The sequence below is a fragment of the Mirounga leonina genome, unplaced genomic scaffold, assembly GCF_011800145.1.
Source record: "Mirounga leonina isolate KUSES-001 unplaced genomic scaffold, KU_Mleo_1.0 Mir_154, whole genome shotgun sequence".
NCBI classification, from domain to species: domain Eukaryota; kingdom Metazoa; phylum Chordata; class Mammalia; order Carnivora; family Phocidae; genus Mirounga; species Mirounga leonina.
Genome location: NW_023270389.1, coordinates 60,266,525 through 60,285,618, shown reverse-complemented (window position 1 = coordinate 60,285,618; position 19,094 = coordinate 60,266,525). Strand labels below are relative to the sequence as shown.

At 38.9% G+C, this 19,094-nt stretch overlaps 2 protein-coding genes across 2 annotated transcripts in view; one reads left to right on the top strand and one right to left on the bottom strand.

The window, feature by feature from the left end:
- Positions 1–11,691, top strand: part of OPN3 (opsin 3) — a 45,026-nt gene extending 33,335 nt beyond the window's left edge. Inside the window, exons 3-4 of the mRNA XM_035010940.1 lie at positions 5,882–6,133; positions 9,422–11,691. Coding sequence (XP_034866831.1) covers positions 5,882–6,133; positions 9,422–9,685 — 516 coding nt within the window. The 3' untranslated portion in view covers positions 9,686–11,691. The remainder of the gene's footprint in view (positions 1–5,881; positions 6,134–9,421) is intronic.
- A 475-nt stretch (positions 11,692–12,166) lies between these two features.
- The window catches only part of KMO (kynurenine 3-monooxygenase), a 53,158-nt gene continuing 46,230 nt past the window's right edge, over positions 12,167–19,094 (bottom strand). Inside the window, 4 exon segments of the mRNA XM_035010939.1 lie at positions 12,167–12,364; positions 12,367–12,498; positions 14,309–14,368; positions 14,458–14,559. Coding sequence (XP_034866830.1) covers positions 12,296–12,364; positions 12,367–12,498; positions 14,309–14,368; positions 14,458–14,559 — 363 coding nt within the window. The 3' untranslated portion in view covers positions 12,167–12,295.

The window sequence follows — 19,094 nt, the reverse complement described above, 5'->3', positions numbered from 1 at the left end:
AGCAAGGAGTCTGAAGTGACCATGTGAGGCAGCCTCCTACCTTAGCCACGTATGTTTTCCTTGCTCACTCACCGTGTCTTCCTGTTTGTGTCTTTCTTCTTCAGAACTACTGCTCATCAGTCTCTTATGCACCCTGCTAAGCCCCTCTAGCTTTCACCTTTTTTTTAATCAAACATGGCTAGTATCACTTTAAATCATAAACCCTGCCAACTTCCACTTTCGAACTTTTCTCATACATACCTATTTTGTAAAAAAGAAAAAAAAATCCCCACATCAATCGAATGATAGGTTTTCCCCATGCCTGTAGTCAAACTATAAAGAGGAGCTGGGGGAAAATCTGCCCCCAGATTCCCAATATCCATACCCAGATGTCCTCTCAGCAGTGTCTAGTGATGTTTGGATTCCTAGATGGTCCAATCTCTCACACAATCGCCACTATAAATCCTCAGTGATCATTTTAATCTTTTGCCCTATCCTCCATTCATTCTTATCAAATAATCATGCTTATTTATTGGGCAGAAGAAAGCCATTATCAAGAAATTTCTCACCTCCCTGTCCCCCTTTATATAAGCCTATCTGTTCAGCCTCATTGGTAGGCCCTTCTCTTCAGTTACAGGGTCATGGAGTAGATCTCTCAGGGCCAAGGTGACCCTAGCTTCTGGTTTTCCCCCAACCCCATTCTCTGCCCCAGGGACCTCTCTCAAGTATTAGTTTTCTCTTTCACTTACATCTCCAGTCTCTCCCTTACTACTGGCTCCTTCTCTTTAGCAATAACTATGCTAATATTATACAAAAGCAAAATCTACTCTCAACTCCCTCTGGCTGTCACTTTATTGCTCTCCCCACCCGTGCTTACTCAAAGAACCACTAGTGGCTTTATGGTACTGTATCACCACTCAATAAGCATTCATTTGGCCAATATTTGTTGAGCATCTAGAATGCACCAATTACTTACTATTATGGTCTGAATGTTTTTGTCTCTCCAAAATTTATATATGGAAGCCTTAATCCCCAATCAATGGTATTGGAGATGGGGTTTTTAGGAGGTAATTAGGGCGATGTCATGCGAGTGGGGCCCTCATGATGGGATTAGTGGCTCTCTTTCTCTCTGTGTGTCTCTTCCTCCCTCCCTCCATCCATCTCTCCATCCCTCCCTCCATCTCTCTTTCCACCGTATGAGTACACAGAGAGAAGGCAGCCATCTCCAAGCTGAGAAAAGAGGTCTCATACTGAAACCTACCTTGCGGGCACCTTGACCTTAGACTTCCCAGCCTCCAGATTTGTGAGAAATACATTTCTGTTGTCTAAGCCACTCAGTCTGTGGTATATTGTTATGGAAGTCCATGCTGACTAAGACATTGACTGAGCTCTGAGGATACAACATGTATAAGATATTGCCCCTGCCTCATAGAGTTTGTAGTTTAATAAATTCACCTAGCATTTAATTCCTCACCCATTGCAAATTGGTGCCTCCTTCCTTGAGCACACTGTCACAGAAATAGCCCACGTTAAGGTAATCGATGATCTCCCAAATGTTAGATCCAATGAACACATTTCTATCTCTTTTTTCTTTTCTGGCATCCATGGCATTTGACACTTGTGGCATTATTAACAACTTCCACTCATTTGTGGTTTTCTACTCCACTGTTTCTAGGACCCACTCTCTCCTATCATTGTTGCTGACTCTCTGGCCCATCTTCTTAAGTCTCTGCCAAGGGCTGCTTCCCATGGGCCTCCAAGCATTCTGTGTGTAGCTCTTTTCTCATACTACACACTGGCCTTGGGCATCTCATATGCTCTTAGGATTTCCCCTTCTAACAATAGCTTGGTGACTTTGGAATCTCTATTTCTGACCCAGGGTGTTCTTCTGACCTCTGTCAGGTCCCACAGTCAGTTGCCTATTGCACACCTCCACTGGGATGGCCCCCAGACTTATCAGATTCTTTTTTTATTTTAAGATTTTATTTATTTGAGGGCGCCTGGGTGGCTCAGTTGGTTAAGCAACTGCCTTCGGCTCAGGTCATGATCCTGGAGTCCCGGGATCGAGTCCCGCATCGGGCTCCCTGCTCAGCAGGGAGTCTGCTTCTCCCTCTGACCCTCCCCCCTCTCATGCTCTCTCTATCTCATTCTCTCTCTCAAATAAATAAATAAAATCTTTAAAAAAAGATTTTATTTATTTGAGAGTGAGAGAGAGCATGAAAGAGTGGGGTGAAGGTGGGGTGAGGCACAGAGGGAGAAGCAGACTCCCCGCTGAGCAGGGAGCCTGATGTGGGGCTCGATCCTGGGACTCCAGGATCATGACCTGAGCTGAAGGCAGATGCTTAACTGACTGAGCCACCCAGGTGCCCCTTCAGAACATTCAGACTTATCAGATTCTATGTGTGTGAAGACAGTTTGGTCATCCTTCCCCCAGATCTGCTGCTCCTCCATTTCCTTTCTCAGTAAATGGTCATTATTCTTTGGCCAGAAATGAGAGAGCAGTATTTGACTATTCCTCATCCATGTCTCCCACTACACTTAACCAATTATCAATTTTCATCTATTCAACCTCCTATTTTTCTTCATATCCTTTTTCCCCTTCTCCTATTGCCACAAACTTAGTTCAAAGGGACCTTAGTTTTTTCTTCTTTTCTTCTTCTTTTCTTCTAATCCATTTTTCTCCATACTTCTGCCAGAGTAATTGTTCTTAAATGCAACTTTTCTCATATCACTGCCCAGCTTAAAATCCTTTAGAGGTTCCTCTGCCTTCATGATTAAAAATAAAGTCCCTGAGTGTGACTACCAGAGTTCTGCATTACCATCTCTTGCTATGTGTCCAGCTTTATTTCTTGACATGCCTACCCTCTTGCCACCTCAGTTTCCAGTCAAGTGCAGTATTTCTTGTTCCCAGAACTTGACATGTGTTCTTTTACTACTTGCTTTAGGATACTCCCTGTCCCTGGAACACTCTGTCCTTCCTCCTTACTTGACTCACCACAGATGGCTGAGCTCAATATCTTCTTGCCCCTTCCCATGTCTAAATCCGTTACCCATCCTGTGTGTTCCCATAGCCCTCTCTGGTCATCTTCTTCATGACATGTATCACCTATGGAAGGAGTCTATGTGCCTGTCACCCTCAGAATACAGCGAACTCCTTAAAAGCAGAGACCCAGTCTTATTTAGTTTTTCACCTATAGCTGGAACATACTTTCATACAATAGTTGATCGGAGACTATTTTTGGAATGAGTTATAGACAGTGCATAGAAAGGATAAGCGGTACAAGTGTCAAGAGACTTGACTCTAGACCACAATATTCTCCACTCAGAACCTGGTGACACCATCACCTCTGTTTACTTATCCAGAGGGGTGACTCATAGCAGTGATGGAGACATAGCTTCTCATGTAAGAAGAGGATTCACAGTGAAGTTTTTGAAAATCTACAGGTGTCTGGATCAGTGAGCCCAATTTAATATAGGCAGAAGACACTTTTATTGGGAATTCTGGGGGATTTGTCTTAAGTGGTTTATCCTTCAGGACAAATTCAACTGTGCATATGCTTTTGCTTCATCCATAGCAATTTTGAAAAATACCCTCAAATGATTGAATAAATAGGGTAAGACATTAAGTAGAGCTCTTTATTTGGAAAACATGGAAAGAACAGAGTGAAGGAATAGAGGATGATAAAACAGAGAGGCCAAAAGAGATAAATGAAAAATAATCATGGAAACTACACACATATACAAACCCAAATAATCCAAAACAGTAGTCAGAACTATATCCTTATACCAAAGAGGAACTGGGCTTTCCCAGCCCAATATTTCCTTAAATTAACTTCTCCAGCATGCATGTAATTCCAAGATGATAAATGAGTGCTCTGCTTTGAAAAATGGTGAGAGGATGGGAACTGAGTTGCCCAGAAAGGGTAGAGATGAGCTTCTGTGGAAGCTCTGGATGGTGGGGAATTGGGGACAGATGATTGAGCTGGGGTTATATTGCATATATTGAGTATATTGAATATATATATACATATATATGTGTGTGTGTGTATATTCATTAATTGAAACTCTGAGAAACCAAAAATCATGATTCCAAATATTCCATAGTATCATGAAAGTACAAATGCATATAAATATGTTAGTTTCAAATATAATTCCAATGTAAATAAATATTTAATCTTGAACACAATTTCACAAAGTTGTATGTGTGGAACTTGGGCCCAACTTCCGTTAAGTCCAATAGGTTATTCATTTGAACCTCCTTTAATCTTGACTCTTAGAGGAAGTAATTGATTGCCAGGAGCAAAAGTGGTGAATCTGGAATATGGATCCAGACCTAATTCCAAATTGAGAGCTTTAACTAGAACTCCACAACCTTCTTAAAAAACTCTAGGGAAAATCTCCTACCCCCCAAAAAAATGCTGTTCTGTCACATTAAATAAAATAGTTTATTTTAAAATAGAATTGTACACATAGATAATAATAGTATCCAACTTTACAATCATGCCCACTCCTATACATTCTCTCTACTCTATAAAAACTCAATCATTTTAATTATCCATATTTTCTTCCTATTCTCTGTCAATATGAATATGTGATTCTACTAAGAATATAGTTTCTTAAATGTAATTTTAGTGGATATCCATAATTTAGCTGTATCATTTCAAATATGCTTTTAAATACTATAAGCACATGTTCTGATTTATTTGGAAATTTTTTCCTTAATTTTTATGATAATGCTAGAAATAAAAGGAACCCTTAGATTTTGTTGGAATGCAATAGATTTCCCGGTTTTAAAATTGTATACTAAATATAAACAGTATGCAAGATACCTTATTTTAAATATATAAGGCATTTGTATTTTTGTAGCAAACTTAGCTTTTTAGGATAGAAATAACCATTTTATTTAAGAACATACTTTTGGTGTAGAGGAGTATTATCCTCCTCCCCTTACTAACAAATTTATAATAACAATAGAAGGGACTTCTAAAGAACTCTTATCTGGGAAACCCAAACAACTTTCAGATTGTAGGCCATTATTCCTCAGTGCTTTAATAGGGATAAAATAAAAGCAGATATGCTGAGTTTACAGGAATGTGGCTACAAGTGTTCTCTGCACCTGAGCCCTGATGAAACCAACCACAAGCAAGGTCCCCATCAAATTCCACTTTGTAGTTGTTAGCTGTGAGTGGGAAGTCACCATAGTTTCCAGCAAGAATTCATTTGGGAATTAAGTTTAATCAAGACCGGCTTGAACTGACATCACATGTTTGTTGCCTGGTTTGAGAAGTTGAGGATTATGATCTGGATAAGAGTTTCCAAGATCATGGAGAAACTGTTTCCAATTTATCAGAACTCTTTCAGGTTGTCTTTCAGTGACTGGAAGATCTAGGCAAAATAATTCATTTTCTTCTTTTTTTTTTTTTTTAAGATTTTATTTATTTAGAGAGAGAGCGTGCATGCTTTTGGTGGGGGAGGGGAGAGGCAGAGGGAGAGAGAATCCCAAGCAGACTACACACTGGGTGTGGAGCACAGCAGGGCGGGGGCTTGATCCCACAACTGTGAAATCATGACCTGAGCCGAAACCAAGAGTCCCACACTCAACCAACTGAGCCACCCAGGTGCCCCCATTTTATTCTTTAAATAAATTGGAAAACGTTAAAAACCATTAAAGGATCAAAGAGGCTATATGGCTCAAAGTACTATATTAAAGATGCACAGACTGAGACCCAGAGAGATTAAGGGCTGTGCCCAGCTTCAGGTTCTTGGATCAGGAGTTGGCCCCCAAGGTCCTGTTGAGTTGTCTTTCCACTAGGGTGGGCCCTGAAATTTTGCCTGAATATCTATTATCAAAACAACATGAGAAAAGGATTCTTTCATTTTCAACTCTTTCTCCTTTCTGCAGCTTCGTTGTGTTGAAGATCTTCAGACAATTCAAGTGATTAAGATTTTAAGATATGAAAAGAAAGTGGCAAAAATGTGCTTTTTAATGATATTTATCTTCCTTATCTTTTGGATGCCTTATATCGTGATCTGTTTCTTGGTGGTTAATGGTTATGGACACCTGGTCACTCCAACAGTATCTATTGTTTCATATCTCTTTGCTAAATCAAGCACTGTATATAATCCGATTATTTATATCATCATGATCAGAAAGGTAAGTGTGGTAATAAACACATTGTTTTCACCATGTAGATGTGGTTGTTGGAAAATATAATACTTTTTATAGAGATTATTCAGGACATCTTCAATGATAAAATCTAAATCAAGAATTTTATAGGAAAAAGTGTTCAGGAATAAATGTAAGATATTCCCAAAGAAAATAATAACAATTCTACGATCTACCAAAAGATCTTGTTAAGTAAAATTCTATTAAAGTTAATATTTAATTCATCAGGGAACATTTTATGTCTAGTAATAATAATGGCCACAAAGTTTAATTTACTTAAAATTCTTACTGTACTATGGAGGTTATACCCATTATCTTTCAAAACACCATGAGATAGGCACTAATATTTCTTACTTTATTTATGAACTATAACACAAGTTCAAAAAACTTAAATGACTTGCCCAGTCCAGGAATTGTTGGTGCCTGGATTCCAATCTGGTTTGCTTGAACACCAAAGTCCATGCTCATAGCTAACCACTTAGGGTTACAGGTACCATTATTCACATGCCACAACCAGTGTGTAGCTCAAATTAATTTGGTTCCAGAAACTCCTCTAGATCTAATGGGAAGCTTATTATCTGTTTTTGTGGTAGAAAGGTTTTGACTTGATGATTGTCAGTCATGACTATGAGAGCCCCCATTATGATTGCCATGAAGCATGAAGCTAAGCCTCTAAGTTACAAAGCTTAAATATAAGAGAATTTAGAAGTTATAAATAATGGCTAATTACTACATTGAAATTTTTTTATTTCTATTTTTTAAATATTTATTTATTTTAGAGAGAGAGAGCAAGAGAGAACACGAGGTGGAGGGACAGGGGCAGAGAGGAGGCAGAAGAGGGAGAGGGAGGGAGAATCTCAAGGAGACTCTGCACACTGAGCCTTGAGCCCAACTCAAGGCTCAGTCTCACAACCCTGAGATCACGACCTGAGCCAAAACCAAGAGTCTGATGCTCAACGGACTGTGCCACCCAGGAGCCCCTCCATTGGAATTTTAAAGTAACAGGTCGGAATAACAGGCAATAATAGCTACTTTGGCTACTAATGCTCAAAAGTTTGGAATAAGAGAGCATTTCTTCAATTAACCTTATAATGTTCACTGCTAAATCTCCCTCTTCTTACTTTCATATGGTTTCAATCTCTATTCACTGATGGTCTTTCTCTTTGATGATGCCTTCATTTATCTATTTACTTGAACCCAGAGAATTTTAACTTGGAGTCTTTAAAATCTGAGAATTACGTGAACTGGCTTCAGGAGAGCCATGAGAACCCCTGAAATTAGTCATAAAACTTTTTAAGAATATGCACATGTGAATTTTCTGACAAGATAGTTCATAACTAATTTTTTGAGGATGTAAGGGCTTCATATTTTAAGAACCAGTACTTCAACAGGCAAATAATTACATTTAAAATATATTACCTAATAATTATTTTTTGGGTCCTTTCTCTGGGCCAGTGGGCCATATGTCAGTTCTTTTAAAAATTTAATGTGCATACATCACACCAGGAGAGATTGTAAACAAAAGTGCATATTCAGATTTGGTATGCCTGGGTGGCCAAGATTCTGCATTTTTTTTTTTTTTAAAGATTTTATTTATTTATTTGAGACAGAGAGAATGAGATACAGAGAGCATGAGAGGGAAGGAGGGTCAGAGGGAGAAGCAGACTCCCTGCCGAGCAGGGAGCCCGATGCGGGACTCGATCCCGGGACTCCAGGACCATGACCTGAGCCGAAGGCAGTCGCTTAACCAACTGAGCCACCCAGGCACCCAAGATTCTGCATTTTAATAAGCTTGCACGTGGTCCGCATGTTTCTGGTTCAGGAGCACACTTTAAACAGGAAGTCTAAAAGACACAATAAACTAACAAACAAAAATAAACAAATAAATAAAATAATGGTCCTTATCCTCAAGGAGCTTACCATTTATGTGGGAAAACATATTTTGGCATACTTTAACCCTTATAATAATGTATCTTTAGCACTTAACCTGATATAGCAAACACTAGTTTGATGAACAGATAGTCTCAAGCAAATATTTTTAAATGTGAGTATAAAATAAATACTAACTTGTGTATAAGTGAGGTTTAAAGAAGACAGAAATCAATGTAGCTAGCTATTGTATTTCATTGATATTTCCTGATCTGGGAAAGCCCATGTATTAAACTTTTATTTTGCTCTGAACAAAGGGGATAAAAGTTAAATTAACTTTTTATTTATGTTTTATTGGTCATGATAGACTATTGTAACAAATGACTCCACCATTTCAGTGGATTAACAAGAAAAAGGTTTTTCTCATTTATTTTTTAAAAGATTTATTTATTTATTTTCCAGAGAGAAAGAGAGCACATGCGAGAGCACAAGTTGGGGGAGGGTCAGAGGGAGAGAATCTCAAGCAGACTCCCTGCTGGGTGCAGAGCCCCCCATAGGGCTTGATCTCAAGACTCTGAGATCATAGCCTGAGCCAAAATCAAAAGTCAGAAGCTCTACTGACTGAGTCACCCAGGTGTCCCAAGGTTTTTCTCATTTATATCCTGGTCCATAGTCCACTGTATCTGCTGGAGGGCAGGGGATCTGTCCCATGCAGTTCTGTAGGAATCTAGGTTCCTTCATGTTGTGATGTTATCATCTTCAGACTTGACCTCTAAGGTCTTGTAGGAGGGGAAGAGCAGGGAGGAGACCCTGAAAGGGAGCTGAGAAATATGGTTCAGTGTTATACCCAGGACAGAGGGAGGATCATGGGTATTGGTGAACACTAGCACTCTCTGCTGTAGTATTTTTTCTCCAAATGGTATATAATCTTTATAGAATTAAACTCTTTACCTAATCAAAGGAACATTAGTGAGTACAGCAGACTGTAAACTCTGCAGGAAGGGCCTTGTCAGTCTTTGCTGCCCACAATATTCCCAAATTATAGCACAGTGGCTATTACCTTGTAGACGCTCACTGAATATTTGTGGAATGAATTAATGTTCAAATTCCTTAAAGAAACAGATTTAGTTGCCCTCATAAAAGGTGCATGCAACTTGAATCCATAGAGATTATAAGGTATTGTAATAGTCCTATATGATTTCGTTAATGAGAATTATAATAATAAAAACCATAAAACTCCAGGATTATTTAGGTACATATGAGCATTGCCACCTAACCCCACACCCACCCCAGCTAACAAATAAAAAAGAACAACCAAAATTAAACTCAACTAATTTTATTGAATGTTAATCCAGATTAAGGGCCAAATTTTTACTTTATATTCAACTTTATTTTCTCTCTGCCCAGTTCCGAAGATCTCTTTTGCAACTGCTATGTTTCCGACTGCTGAGATGTCAGAGGCCTGCTAAGGACCTACCAGCCAATGGGAGTGAAATGCAGATCAGACCCATTGTGATGTCACAAAAAGATGGGGACAGACCAAAGAAAAAAGTGACTTTTAATTCTTCTTCCATTATTTTTATCATCACCAGTGATGAATCACTATCAGTCGATGACAGTGACAAAACCAGTGTGCCAAAGGTTGATGTAATCCAAGTTCGTCCTTTATAGGAAGGAATAATGGTAATGAAAGATGAGGCCTCCTACTGGAAACCACTTCTAGACTTCCATTTTAAGGACTGTTTTGGAATCCCCATTCTATGTAATATTTTGGGGGAGGAAAAACTTTCTTCTGCCCTAAAAGTTTCTTCTGCCTGGTGTAGGAATAAAATTGACATGAGACAGATTAACAGGAGAAAAAAAACCCAAAAGTTTAATTCTGTGTGCGCGGAGTCCCAATAATAAAATTGAGACCCAAAGAAATGAGCAAGACATGTAGCTTTTACACATTTTAGACAAAGAGACATAAATCTATAAGGAATTGACAGGACAGGAAAATTCATGTTTGGGAGCTTCGATCAGTAAAGAATTCTAAACGGGATTTGGGCTGGGTAGTAATTTAGTAAAAGTAAGGTTTATTTATGTAGGTTTTTTCAGCCCTCAATTCTCTCTCTCTGATGATACAGATGTCTCTCTACCCCCTGCTTTAGGGAGGTACTTGTCACACAAGAGATTTCCTGCTTTCAGGGGGACAAAGGAAGGTCAGACTGTCTTTTTTGCACTTGCTGTTTCTTAAGGAAGTTTAATTCAAAATTGTGGCATATTTTGGGGCAGGCTGCCCTGGGCTCCCACAATATCAACAGAACTTTTGTGGCTCAGCAGGAAATCTGAATTGCCCGTATGCTTTCTAGTCTCTGGAAGCAACTGAGCAAGACAATTGTTTTAATTCAATGGGTGCTTTCCATAACGAAAAACCACTTATGGCACAAGATGGGCATCTGGCACCATCAACTTCTAACATGTTGAAAATTTTCATTTTGAATATATTTTTTTAAATGACACTATTTTCCAAGGCACATAATACAGTTTTCTCAAAAATACTTAGCTGTATTCACAGCTCAAAGATAGCTGTAAAAATAACTTTGTATCATACATGTGTGAAATCACTAGGAAATCTCAAATTTTCTGTAGTGTTGGATCCTAATCACAGTCACATCCTCTTTTTGACCAATCAAATTTATCAAAGAGACAATTCCAGGGTGAAAAAGAAAATCAGCACCTTGGCTTCCTCTGAAAAAAAAAAAAAAGACTTGCTGTATGCAGTATGATATAGAGGAGCTTCAAGATGAATAAGCAAGGTGTTATCCCTCAAGCACATGCTCTGAGGTTAGTAAATAAATCTTCCCCCATTTCCTAGGCATTTTTCAAACTCTTGCTTCTATACTATATTGTATAGTATATAAGCAATGCTGCTAAGCAAGCTCCAGAAGGAATATTAAAAAGCAACCCAGGAAAGAAAAGGTGGTGAATTTCAAAGTAATCATGGAGGCTAGGGAATCATACATTAGCAGGGGATGTACATGGAAAGGATGTGTTGATGGCCGATAAGTATTTCCATGTTTCATTTCAAACATAACTCGGCAAGACTATCTTCTCTTCTTGACAATTTGCCACAATTTTGCCAAGAGTTTTGGGTTTAGAAAAGGAGTTCCAAGCAAAAAATTAAACAAACCTACATTTGAAGGGGATGAAAGTAAGTGTAAAACTGTACTCGTAAAATGTATTATTTAATCCTTTTTGCTCTTCAGTCAGTCTACTGGCTAATCAATGGTCAGTGTTAGTGAAGATGCCATTTTCCCATGAGTCATTGTTTAGACTACACACAGCTCATTAGAACTCAAGGATTTCTTTAACTATATAAAAAAGAAACTTTAATTTAATTTTATTGCTTAGTTTTTATTTCTTAGATGACTGTCCTACTGGTGTAGCATCTTCATGATTAATCATGTTTGAAAGACTTCTGAGTGTTTCAGTTGCTCAACTGAAGAAGGAAGAACCAAAGAAAATGTTTTCACTAAAAGAACTTTTCAAAATCAAGTTTATTGCTGGTTAGTAAACTGCTTCTTGAGAATCTCAAATGGAATAATTTCTATAAAAACTGTCTTCCCTTATTTCCTTTCCACTCTGTTGTATATATCGATGTTTAATTTGTAAATAAAACTCTTATTCTTCACTTAGTATGGCATTAATAGCCCCCCCTTTTTTTAATCTTCAAAAGGTAATACTGGCCTTTGAAGACTGTGAAATAAAATTAGTTCATTTTGTAACTCTCTAGAGTGCCCCAAATCCCTCATTTATACTTCCAGTTTTAGTAAGTGAAGCTGAGCTCTATGCTGGATAAGTTCCATCCACGTGATCAAAACTGTACTTAACATGTTAGGCAAATCATAGTTTCTAGTCCTGGGTGTTAGGAGTCAGTCCTATTGTGACCTTAACTACGTCCTTGAAAGAGAAGATGAGATCAATGTCTTCCTTGAGGCCTCTGGTGCTTTACTTTTTGAGAAGTGAAAGAGATCTTCATCATTGCATTTTTATATTTAGAATGACCACATCTATGTGTAGTGTTGTGGGAAAGCTGTGTTTTGCAATTTAAACTGTAGTTTGGGATTGGTTCCCCCCCCCCCAATAATCACAGTGAACACACAGAGAAATTCTATACTGAATTTAATTGTAAGCTGACATATATTTTTCACTAGTGAATTAAAGATGATGATAGAAACACGGTTTTGATCCTTAGTTTTAGTTAAAAAGAAATCCATTTGCCACTTCAGAATCTTTATATCACCTGCTAATGATATCGGGATTTTTTTCTAGTGACTCCATAGAGTTTGCAGGGAAACATGTCCTGTTATCTGGAAGGAAGTGAGCCAGTCCCATGGTCTTCTGAAGTAGTGCAGGGGTCTCAGTGACATGGAGCTCATAAATAGGTAGGTACTACCAATGGCTATCAGTGCCCCAAAGAAAAAGAGTCCTTTGTTTATCACCTGTAAAAACAGCAAGAAGTCTCATTTTATTTGTCCAGAGATAAAGATCTTAAAAGACTTCATTCTTAAACAACCAAGGAGTATACAATGTCTTCTTTGTTCTTTAACCTAAAACAGCAATTTAATTGCATGATCACTAGGTCAAGACCTACAGTGGTTGGTAAGGTCAGGAATTTGGAGCTTCCTTCCTCTGTCTCTGTCCTCTCTCCCTTCCCAGAAATAATTGAATCCATTGTTCTGTATAATGAATTCTTAGCAGTCTGCCTTTGTATAGCCATAAACACACACACAGTTTATAAAAAGAGTTATAGTGCTATCTTAGAAGAGTACTGTGACGAAGCCACAAATGATTCAGTCACTGCTCAGACCCTGCACAGAGTCTCCATGAGAAGAGTGATTGGCTTGGTGGCATTAAGTGTCCTGCATTCTCACTGCCTGTCACTGTCTTTCCCCTATTAGACTTTTAGTTCCTTGAGGGCCAGGGTCCTATTTTTTTCATCTTTGTAGGCATAAATCTAGATTCCTTCCAATCCAGTCTCCACACAGCAAAGCATTCTTTCTTTTTTTTTTTTTTAAAGATTTTTTTTTATTTATTCATTTGAGACACAGAGATACAGAGAGAAAGAGAGAGTGCATGCACAGGTGGAGAGGCAGAGGGAGAGGGAGAGGGAGAAGCAGGCTCCCCGCCGAGCCAGGAGCTGGATGTGGGGCTCGATCCCAGCATCCTGGGATCATGACCTGAGCCTAAGGCAGACGCTTAACCATCTGAACCACCCAGGTGCCCCCAAAGCATTCTTTCTAAAGTCCACACCTGAGTCTATTAGTCTCCATTGGTCTCCTTGCTTCCCTCGACATAATATTCAAAATGCTTGAGGTCCTTCTTGCCATTCCAGCTGCACCTCCGGCCATTCTCACACATCAGGGCTGCCTTCCAGGCCCACTGAGCCCCACCCACCCCGGCCCCTTCCTTTCTCCTCCAAGGCAGTTGTGCCCCTCCACGGAAGCTGTCAGCCTGCCCCACCAGCCTCTGAGCTACAGGAGGAGAGGGGCTGCTGCTTATTCATCACCATGCCCAGCTCAGTGTCTAGACATTGAATAAAATGATTTGCTGAATGAATAAACTTGTTAGGTTTTCAAAGTCAAAGATCAGGAATCTGAATGTCTATTTACTGGCATCTCTGGGTCAGCTGCTTAAAATGAACATGTTATGGCATTAAATTGGAATTAGATTATGTTTTATAAGTGATTCAATTCTGTCCAGTTTTACAAATTATACCCATAAAGATATTGCATGGAGCAAAATTCAGTTGCTAAATAAAAGTAAAAAAATCACATTGCTAAAATAAAGTAAAACATTTAGAAATACTAGCATCAGGGGCGCCTGGGTGGTTCAGTTGGTTAAGCGTCTGATTTTTTATTTTGACTCAGGTCATGGTCTCAGGGTTGTGGGATCAAGCCCCACGTCAGGCTCTGAGCTCAGCGTGGAGTCTGCTTGTCCCTCTCCCTCTATTCCTTCCCCCACTTGTGCTCGCACTTTCTCTCTCTAAATAAATAAAATCTTAAAAAAAATAAATAATAGCATCAGTTTCTTTTTTGAATTTCTTCCCTTCAGAAGCACTCTCTCTCTCTCCCCCTCTTGCTTGCTCTCTCTTCCTTTCTCCCTTTTTGTAATTTTGTTCATTAGGCACTTTACCCTCTGTGTACCAGGACAGTTTTTATTTGGAAGCAAACATTTGGTGTCTATCACATCGATTCTGAATCTGCCTGAAGAACCATAACCATAACACTATGAACTTCGATTTGTTCTGACCTTCTTCTGCCAGTGCCAGTGCAACACTGCCTCATGGTATCTTATTCTGGAAAAGGTGACCTGTAAGGACATTTAAAAAGTATTCTTGTGATTCTTTAATGGCTGAACAGAAGAATAAAATGAGGAGGTGTCTTAAATCCAGACCTTACCATGGTATAGAGGGGGACAAAGGTAGATGGCATAAGAGCATGAAGAAATCTTTCCATGTTCTTTTGGAAGATGAACCACCTCGAGTTGACATGTGCTCTCATCTGCAATAATGTAAGAGTCTTAAAGAACACCTCCAATGAATAACGTTTATTTCTTTTCTACAACATATTCCTATTCACTGCAAAGCTGGACACAGTGTAGTCAAATTCTTATTTCCTTAACAGTCATTTCCAATCCCTTTTAGTAAAAGTATAAATCATTACCTTGAAAAGGTTGAGCAACTGCTTTAAACCTGTTAGAGAACTCTATTTTGCTCATGGGGCAATACGGGAACTCCATTTCAGTGAAAGGTTTGTTCAACCAGATCTGGGGATAGTCTGTGGGACCAAAGATTTGACTAATTGCCATTGTTTCCTGTCTGGTTTGGAATCTTCATGGCAAGAAGGGATCTTTGAAGCTGTGTCTGTCTTGACTTACTCCATACTGAGAACAAATACTGTGTTATAGCTGTCTTGTTTTTAAAGACACATGCAAGTTACATCAGCGAAGACTTTCAGTATCCTATAGAACTTCCTTCACCACATATGAAACAATTCTGCTCACACTGAAATCCACTTTATCTTTTTTGTCTAGTTTTTTTTATTTTTTTTTGTCTTTTCTTTAAATTTATCTTGTAGGATTTTTCATTTGATCATTTAAAAAGTTTAATCGTAACTATTTGTTGTGAATTTTTCATGTGACTGACTCAAAATGTAATTGTGTTTTTCTTCTAAGTATTAATCCTCTGACCATGAATTTATTTGGTATATACATATTTTTTTTCGGTGCATAAGGCCTCAATGGATATTATAAAGCTACTCCAAATTTGTAGCTTATAATGTTAACAGTGTTAAGGTCATTTAATGTTTCTTAAATCTTCCAAATATGTTAATACATATCAAAATTATATTTTCCTTAAAATAAAATATTACTAGCTCTACCAAATGTCTAAGGTTTGAGCCTGTGAATTATCAGTGATTGAAATCAGAATTTTGTCATCTTTGTTACCTCTTAAATGTCCCTAAAATGTAGATGGACATGATGTGTGTGGGTCATTGTCACGTCTACAGTCACAATCCACCCATGTGCAAGGAATACTGTGTGTGTGTGTGTATTCTTTTTGTACCTATTCTTATTTGGCATGTATGTGATGGGGCTGGAGCAAAGAAAAATTAAAGAACATTTGTGACTTCTGGGGAAGATTGCAGAGTAGGAGGATCCTAGGTTTATCTTATCCCATGGATACACCTAGATAACAATCACATCAGTGTAAAAAACCCAGAAAAATGACCTGAAGCTGGCAGAACAGACTCTCCACAGCTAAATACAGGGAAGAGGTCACATTGAAGAAGGTAGGAAGGACAGAGACACAGTCAGGAGCCACAGTGACCCACAGGACTATCTGTAGGAGGTAAGGGCACTGCTGGCATGGAGAACGGAGAGCAGGAGGCCCCACGCCAGGCACCCTAGGCATAGGGCACCCACACTGAGAGGACAAATTCACATAACATTTGGCTTTGAAAACCAGAGGGGCCTAACTTGGAGAGTTCTTACAGTCAGTGGGGCTTAACACCTGGAACTTCAAAAATCAGAGGGCTCCGCTGGGAGAGACCTGGAGGGTGAGAGGAAACTGAATCCCCACCCTTAAAGAGACAGCACAACAAACAGAATCACTGATACACAATATAGTATAGAAGCAAGAGTTTGAAAAGTGCCTAGGAAATGCAGGAAGATTTATTTACTAATCTCAGAGCATGTGCTTGAGGGACAGGTATCTTTGGGAGACTTCCCCAAGAAAAAAGAGCTGGTGCATGCCATTCCCTCCCCCACCCCCAGCTTCAACACATGGACACTTGCCAGAACCACGGCAGCACCAACTATCTCCACCTACCTTGCTAACAGCACACCTACCCCCACATTCTCCTGCAGATCTGCCACTTCCAACACACCCTTGGCAGAAGTCCACCCAAAGCAGTGCCACAAGCCTGGCGGTGGCAAGCAGCCCCAACAGGGGTCAGCACCACTCCAAAGTGACTCCTGCCCTGGGGAGAAAGAAATATAACCACACATACCAGTCCAATGGCAGCCCCAGCATTGGGCTGAGGGCAGACATCTGATCTGAATGCAGGCTCTTCCCACCAACAAAAACTCAGGGGACAACGCAGGGAGAGTGCCCTGCAGTTTGATGGTATGACAGCCCTGACCAACACCTGGTCTGACTCAACTCAACTCCAAGGTAGTCCCAGCTTGGCCCACTAACTACACAGGGATAAAACCCTAACCACAACAGGCAAAGACAGCTTCTGCAGATGCTTGGACTGAAGGCAAATGTGGCTCAGCCACAATAGTAGGGCACAGGCAACTAACATAAGAGACTCCCCTGGAGCGTCAGGTTCTGGTGAACAGGAGACACTGCACTGCAGGGCACCACAGGACCTCTTCTTCAAAAGGCCACTACTTTCAAGAGCAGAAGATGTAGCTCACTTTCCTAACACACAGAAACAGATACAGCGACTTAGGCAAAATGAGACAGAGGAATAAGTCCCAAATGAAAGAACAGGACAAAATCGGAACAAGAGACCTAAGTGAAATGGAGATGAGTAATATGCCTGATAGAGAATTTAAAGTAATGGCCATAGAGTTACTCACTGGACTTGAGAAAAGAGTGGAGGAACTCAGTGAGACACTCAACAAAGAGATAGAAAACATAAAAAAGAACAAATCAATTTGAAGAACTCAGTAACTGAAATTAAAAATACACTAGAGGGAATAAATAGTAGACTAGAGGCTGCAGAAGAATGGATCAGTGACCTGGAGGACAGAGTAATGGACAGCAATCAAGCTGAACAGGAGAGAGAAAAAAATAATAATAAATGAAAGTAGACTAAGGGAAATCAGTGACACTATCAAACATAAGAATATTCAGATTATAGAGATTCCAGAAGGACAAGAGAGAGAAAAGGGGGCAGAAAATTTATTTGAATAATAGCTGAAAACTTCCTGAATCTGGGGAAGGAAATGGATAGCAAGATCCTAGAGGCACAGAGAGCCCCCAACAAAATCAACCCAAGAAGGTTCACACCAAGACACATAGTAATTAAAATGGCAAAAAGTAGTGGGATAGAGTATCTTAAAAGCAGCAAGAAAACAGTTACATACAGGGAAAACCCCCTAAGGCTATGAGTTGATTTTTGAGCGGCCAGAAGGGAGTGGCATGATATATTCAAAGTGCTGAAAGAAAAAACTTGCAGCCAAAACTACACTATCCAGCAAGGCTATTATTCAAAATATAAGGAGAGATAAAAAGTTCCCCAGATAAACAAAAGTTAAAGGAATTAATGACACTAACCCAGCCCTACAAGAAATGTTAAAGGGGACTCTGAGTGGAAAGGAAAGACCATAAGAGTAAGAAAAGTAGGAAGCACAAAAGCAGTAAAAATAAGTATATCTATATAAATCAGTCAAGAGATTCACAAAATAAAAGGATGTAAATATACCCATATACCTAAAATGTGGGATAGAGGGAGAGGAGTAAAAAATTAGTGCTTTTAGAATGGGCTCAAACTTAGGTGACCATCAACTTAATATAGAATTCTATAAGCATTCTTTGTTATATATAAACCACAAATGAAAAACCAGCAATAGATATGCAAAAATAAAGAGAAAAGAATCCAAATATACCACTAAGGAGCCAGCAAACCATAAGAGAAGGGGGCAAGAGAAGAAAGGAACAGAGAAGAACTACCATAAAATAAACATACATACAAAACAACCATAAAATAAACAACCTGGCGATAAATACTACTTATCAGTAATTACCATGAATGTAAATGGGCTAAATGCTCCAATTAAAAGACACAAGGTGACAGATGGATAAAAGAAGTAAGACTCATCTATATACTGCCTACAAGAGACTCATTTCAGACCTAAAGACACATGCAAATTAAAAGTAAAGGGATGGAAAGGCATTTGTCATGCAAATGGAACTGAAAAGAAAGCCAGAGTAACAATACTTCTATCAGACAAAATAGACTTTAAACAAGACTGTAACAAGAGACAAAGAAGACATTATATAATCATAAAGGGAATAATCCAACAAGAATATAGAACAATTGTAAATATTTATGCACCAACATGAGAGGACCCAAATACATAAAGAAGCTAATAAGAAGCATAAAAGAAGTAATTGATAGTAATACAATAATAGTAGGGGCTTTAACATCCAACTCACATCAGTGGATAGATCAAACAAATCAGCAAGGAAACAGTGGCTTTGAATGACACATTGGACCAGATGGATCTAACAATATATTAGAACATTCCATCCTAAAACATATGGAACATTCTCCAGAATAGATCACATATTAGGGTATAAAACAAGTCTCAATAAATTAAAAAAGATCAAAGTCATACCATACATCTTTTCTGACCACAATGTTATAAAACTAGAAATCAACCACAAGAAAAAGTCTAGAAAGAACACAAGTACATGGAGGTTAAATAACATGCTACTAAATAAGGAATGGGTCAACCAAGAAATCTAAGAGTAAATCAGACAATGCATAGAGACAAATGAAAATGAAAACACAATGGTCCA